Source organism: Lutjanus erythropterus, chromosome 14 (genome assembly GCF_056507025.1).
Source record: "Lutjanus erythropterus isolate fLutEry1 chromosome 14, fLutEry1.hap2, whole genome shotgun sequence".
Classification (NCBI taxonomy): domain Eukaryota; kingdom Metazoa; phylum Chordata; class Actinopteri; order Lutjaniformes; family Lutjanidae; genus Lutjanus; species Lutjanus erythropterus.
Window position 1 is genome coordinate 713,949 of NC_139330.1, and position 6,052 is coordinate 720,000.

The window sequence follows — 6,052 nt, forward strand, 5'->3', positions numbered from 1 at the left end:
GTATATCACAACATTACTGTGACCAAAATCAACGTTAAATCACCAAACTTTAATACAATTAAAGAAATACATCCAAAGTACTTGTTGACTTAATTGAACCTCTAAATTAATTCACTAAAAAAGACGGATGAAACTAAAATCAGTGACTTTTTACTGTTTTTACATGTAAACCAGACATTTGTGCTGAAAATACAATAAAAAAGTTGTGTGCTGATGAACAACCAATAGAAGAAATGGAGGAACAGCCCATAATCACAGAAACATCAGATACAGAAAACCTGCAGAAGAAGTAATTAGCATAGCTAGCATAACATGGGACAACATCAGCTAGCACTTGTTAGCTTATCTTCTCCACAAATTCTGTTTTACGTACTCTGTGGCTTATTTATTTTTTGTTTTTGCCAACATTAGTCCACAGATCAGGAAGGCTGATCAATAAAAAGTCTGATCAGTGTTATTAGTCCTGCTGTTTCTGTATGTGAGCTAAAACACCTACAGTCCTAATGTCGAGTGTTTGGATATAAGTTAAGCAACAAATATTATGTACAACCAAAGGTATAAGCAAATATGCAGCATGAGCTCATGTGATGGTGAATAATAAAACAGAATATTTTATGTCTAATTTCTGCACGTTTTCCAAAATATAAGAAGCGTTAAGTGTTTTTTCAGTCTGTGGAAAAGGTTTGGTTGATGAACTGAAGGTGAGCAGCAGAGATCCTGTCAGTTCCCTCCAGACGTTTCCTGAGCCACGTCCATCAGATCGTTGAACAGATCTGGAACAGGACAAAACACAGCAGATCAAATTTACTATTTAAGACTTCAGAAGACAAATAAAAAAAACATAACAAGACAAAACAGATGCATCAAGATAAAAACATAAAAGACGTAACGACTGAAATGACAAAAAAGATATAAAAGACGTAACAAGATGGAAAAAAGGACGAAAAACATTCAGCAAGACAAAAAAGACGTAAAGATGAAACGACGAAAACAAAAGTAACAACAAGAGTAAGAAGAACGTAGAACATGTATGTTTTGTTTCCACAGGTATCTGTAGTTGTTCTGCGGTGAAGTCTGTGTTCTCCACACGTACCTCCGTCAGAGACGCCTACATTCTGTCCCGTGTTTCCAAAACCTTCCTCACTTCCTCCTTCGCTCCCTCCTGCAGCATTCGCTCCTTCCTGTTCGTTGAAGAGACCTTTGAACCCTGACTTCTTCTCTCTGCCGTCGTCGTCGTCGTCTCTGTCAAACACCCTCGAGAAGAACCCTCCCTTGTCCTCGTCTTTCTTCTTGTCGTCTCCGAACGAGAACAGTCCTCCTTTGTCCTTCTCGTCCTCCTCCTCTTTCTTCTTGTCGTCGCCTCCAAACAACGAGAAGATTCCTCCTTTCTTCTTGTCGTCCTCGTCCTTGTCCTTGTCTCCGATACCCAGAGCGTTCTTCACTGTGTCCTCCACTAGGTCTCCTGCAGGACAAACAGCATCAGTGTGCGTTTGATTTAACTACCAGGAGAACCAGCAGGGTGGGGTTTTTCAAATATTGTTGAAATCCTTGAAAAACTCTTTAGGGCTCATTTTGGACCATAATATGAAAGGGTTCTCTGTAGAACCCCCTCAGTGTGTTCTAGATAAAACCCTTGGAATATTAAAAGGTTCTCTGTTGAGATAAAAAAAAAAACTGAACTAATGATGACTAATGACTATGATGAGATAAATGTTATAATTTTGAAATAAAACGTTGAAATTGTGAGACCAGTTTTTAAATCGCCTGTGTGAAGCCACACCTGCAGCATGTTCACAAGAATCAGAGCTGAAAATAATCTTTGTTAGAAATATTTATTAAGTTTTTTGTTGTTTTAATCATCAGAAACATCACATTATTGCTGCTGAGTATAAACATATGAACTCACACAGCTGCTAACCCTGTCAGCATGCTGCTTCTTCATTTTCTTTAACTTCATCAAAAATCAAAAAGCATGGACTTTTTTTTACTGTGGAACAAGATGATGATTATTATTTAATAACATGAACATTTCACTTCAAATAAAAGATGACAACAGACAGAAAAACACGACAACATGAAGCTGAACTCACTGAAAGCTGTCAGCATCAAACTTTCACGTCAGGATCAGAAACTTTTCCAGCCGACAACAAGTCGTTCAAATCACACGTCTCCTCTTTTTCTACTCACCAACTTTACCCGCGATAATGGATCCAATCTTGTCCATCTTGTGTCGATCTGTCTCTGTGTGTCTGTGTCTCTGTGTCTCTGTGTGTCTGTGTGTCTGTGTGTCTGTGTGTGTCTGTGTGTGTCTGATGACAGAGTTCACAGTGTCGTCTGGCAGGTGGAGGTGAGACTGAAACTCGGTCGACGCCTCTCAGGTGTGTCTGCAGACCGGCCCGACCTGCTCCACCTGCTCCACCTGACGGCTCTGACCTCATCCAGAGTCACAGTGAACACACACACACACACACACACACACACACACACACACACACACACACACACAGTGATTGTGTGAGTTTGTGTTGTTGTATCAGTGTGATGTGAAGCTGAACCCTGAGTTCTGACTGCAGGCGTCGGTGACGGCGCTGATGCTGCAGAGCAGGTGAGTCATGTGACAGAGAGACAATGAGAAGATTGGTCTCCTCCCTCCCTGTGGGACGCGGTCTGACTCACTGTGATACCATGAAACACACGCACTGAAAAAAGTCACATGACCCAGATGGTCAGAAGTGGGCGGCGTCAGCTGTTACAGAAACAGAGACACAAAATATTATTATCATTATTATTATCATGTCCACCTGTACAGTCTGTGATCCATCGGCCCTGCAGAGAATTCTGCTTTTCACTTTTTGTTCACAGGATCAGAAAGATACAGAAACTCACTGCCGTCAGTCAGAGAAAAATCACCAGTTGTTCACAATTATGACAAGAAAAGTCTTAAAACTTAATTATGAGATGAAAGTCATAATTATAAGAGATCAAAAGTTGAAAATCTGAAAAAAAAGTCATAATTATGAGTTAAAGAATCACAATTACGACTTAAAAAGTCAAAATCGGAAAATAAAAGTCATAATGAGATAAAAAGTTGAAAATATGAGATAAAAAGGTTAAAGAATTTAAATGACACGTTAAAAGGTTGAAATTATTAGCTAAAAACTTGAGATTATGAGATAAATGTCATAATTATGAGATAAAATTTTACATTATGAGACAAAAAGTCATTAGAATGAATTAAAGAATCAAAATTATAAGTTTAAAAGTCTTAATAATATGATAAAAGTCATAATTGTGGAATAAGAAAATTGAAATTTTCAGATAAAGTCATAATCATGAGTTAAATAATTGAAAGTTTGAGTTAAAAAGTTTAAACTATGAGATAAAATAGTTGAATTATGAAATAAAAAGTCACAGTTATGAATTAATACAGTCAAAATGATCATTTAGGACAACAACAAACAACAACAAACTACAGAAAAAGAAACAAACAAACAAACAAAAAACTCAACATCTTGTATTGATTCATACATGACATTTAATGAAAGCACTTTATTATTTTCAACAAAAACATGACATGTTGTCCAGAGAGTTTAATGAGAATATGAGTCAATTTTCGCCCAAATACAGGAGAATTTTCACTCAGTACATTTAATTAATGACACAAACATGTAAGAATTCAGTTCTTTACACTGAATGAAGCATTTTTTTAAATCAAACATTTGTATTATTGTCCAATAACTTCATAATGAGGATGTTTGCTGCAGACGGAGGTCTGATGGACTGAAGCTGGAGGTTTTTCTTCAGGAGGTGAGGATGTGGTCTGCAGGGTTTCTAATCAAAGAGTCCTTTAAGTCACATCCAGTCCTGAGAAACGAGACAGAAAGACAAAGACAGACAGAAGATTAAAAACACACCACAGCTGCAAACTCTTCGTCTTTCACCAAAGTTCACCAACTCTGATGAAACCTGTGTGACAAGTTTGGGTTTTAAAGTTTTGCTGTTTAACTGAACCACAGTAATGTTCCTTGAACTTTGTTGTTCAGCAGGTGTCCCATAATATTAGAGGACAGCCCATTGGTCCAAATCCCCGATAATCCGGAACATGTCTCATCGAACTTCATTGTCATGGTAACAATAGTCAGGTGACCTTTGTCATCATAAGAGGTGACAAAAAGACATTTTATTACATCCTTTACCTTGTTTTTGTTTTGTTTTTTCTCATCATCTCATTGTTATGTCTTTTTAGTCTTGTTACGTCTTTTGCCTTTTTTCGTCCGTTTATTGTCTGTAACCACCTGTCCTTGAAGGGTCACAGGGGGGTGGAGCCTATCCCAGCTGACACTGGATGAGAGTTGTGTCTTTTTCAAAATTCTTAGGTCAGATTTGATGTTCTTGTGACCAGGCTTTAAGTTGTAAGGACTCACCTCCTCCTCTTCCTCCTCCTCCTCCTCCCTACTTCCCAATGAGCGACCCCAAATCGAATCCTCCACCGCTGTCACCTCCACCTCCACCGAGGAGGTTTCCAACATTCAGGCCTCCACCGCCGTCGCCTCCACCTCCACCGAGGAGGCCTCCGAGGTTGGGGCCTCCGCTGCTGTCACCTCCTCCACTGCTGCCAACTCCACCGAGGTTTCCTACATCGAGTCCTCCACCCTTCTCCTCCTCTTTCTTATCTCCACTCAGCATGTTCTTCACCACGCCCTTGACAGTCTCACCTGCAGAACAAACAGCTGTTAGGTTCCTGAGCACCTGGTGAGGTCACACTGTCATGTACAGGTGATGCTGTACAGGTGATGAAGGTGGGGTCATCCTGCCCAAACACAGGTTCTGATGACTTGTCCCGTCCTTCTGTCATTTAAATGGTGTCTGGGCTTTTAATTTCATACGAGACGTGAACTGCAGCTCATCTCTCCTTTAACTTCTTTATCTCAAGATGCCACTGAATTAATAACTCATTAACTGAATTAACTTGGTGTGAATACACTCCTAAAAAATATGGGCAATCCACAAGGACGACTAGATACTTAATTACATGTAACTAGAAAATGTTTACTGAGGAGTTCAGATCTGTAATTTCAGATTATCATTATACAGCTGCACTGATATTGTTACCATCAGTACATACAGTTATCTCATGCACAACGAGTGAATTTAATACTGCAGGTCACTGAATTCTGGTGGTTATTGACTTCTTGCCAAATGCAAAAAATGAAAAATGAACATTTAAAAAAAGAACTGCAAACAAACATTTTTGTTACAATCTTCACTCGTTTCTATTTCATTGCAAAAACAGCTACAAAACACGGCAACATCCAATATTTTTCTGCAGAACGTGGAAAGAGGAGAAAAATCACACTGCTTTCTGTTTCCAGCTCTTTTCTTTTCTTCTCTTCTCTTCATTTCTTTTCCACAGGCTTGTTGTGGAGCGAAACGCCTGGAAACAGCAGCAGCTGCAGCTGCAGTGCAGAAACCACTGACACGTCAGACGCTGCAGTTCAGTGAGGCAGTGGAGACACAGTCTCCGTGTCCCGACAGAAAATATTCAAGCTGCCCGGGGCAGCGGACGTTTGCTCTGATCTCTCTGATCTGATGTTCCCTGACCGATACAGAAAACTCCGCCCATCTGCTCCGCCCACCACATCAAACTAATGTTGGTTTTCACTTTGCAAACACTGGAGGCGACGGCAGCAAACACTGAAAATTATTTATGGGACAAAGTAATGTTCATGTCATTGCTACTCTTTTGTTTGCACTTTGATCACTGACTTTGCCTTTAATGTTGGACGGACAGAGACGTCTCACCAGAATAAAGTCTCACTGCCCCTACAGCTCAGTTAGTAGGGTGTGAGCACCATGTATTGAGGCTGTCAGTCATCTGCAGCGGCTGCCGGTTCAATTCCTGCCTGCAGCCCATTTGCTGCATGTCGGCCCCTCTCTCTCTCTCTCTCTCTCTCTCTCTCTACCCCCTTTCCTGTCATATCTTCAGCTGTCACTGTCACAATAAAGGCAAAGAGCCCAAAAAAAGAAAGAAAAAAAAAAGAGCAGCTCAGGT

The 6,052-nt window shown here is 40.1% G+C and overlaps 1 protein-coding gene across 1 annotated transcript; it reads right to left on the reverse strand.

The window, feature by feature from the left end:
* Positions 1 to 538: 538 nt before the first annotated feature.
* Positions 539 to 2,280, reverse strand: LOC146314975 (uncharacterized). The gene is made up of 3 exons (XM_084735958.1): positions 2,188 to 2,280; positions 1,094 to 1,462; positions 539 to 773 (listed from the first exon to the last, which is right to left on the reverse strand). Exons 1-3 carry the CDS (start codon positions 2,222 to 2,224, stop codon positions 721 to 723), a joined length of 459 nt encoding a protein of 152 aa, XP_084592084.1. The 5' UTR covers positions 2,225 to 2,280; the 3' UTR covers positions 539 to 720.
* Positions 2,281 to 6,052: the final 3,772 nt, after the last annotated feature.

Bases quoted from the DNA above. Each gene is read 5' to 3' on its own strand.
- LOC146314975 (XM_084735958.1), bottom strand. From the start codon at position 2,224: ATGGACAAGATTGGATCCATTATCGCGGGTAAAGTTG. The intron at 1,463-2,187 runs GTGAGTAGAAAA...TTTGTCCTGCAG, and splicing joins CATTATCGCGGGTAAAGTTG to GAGACCTAGTGGAGGACACA. The intron at 774-1,093 runs GTACGTGTGGAG...GTCCTGTTCCAG, and splicing joins TGTAGGCGTCTCTGACGGAG to ATCTGTTCAACGATCTGATG.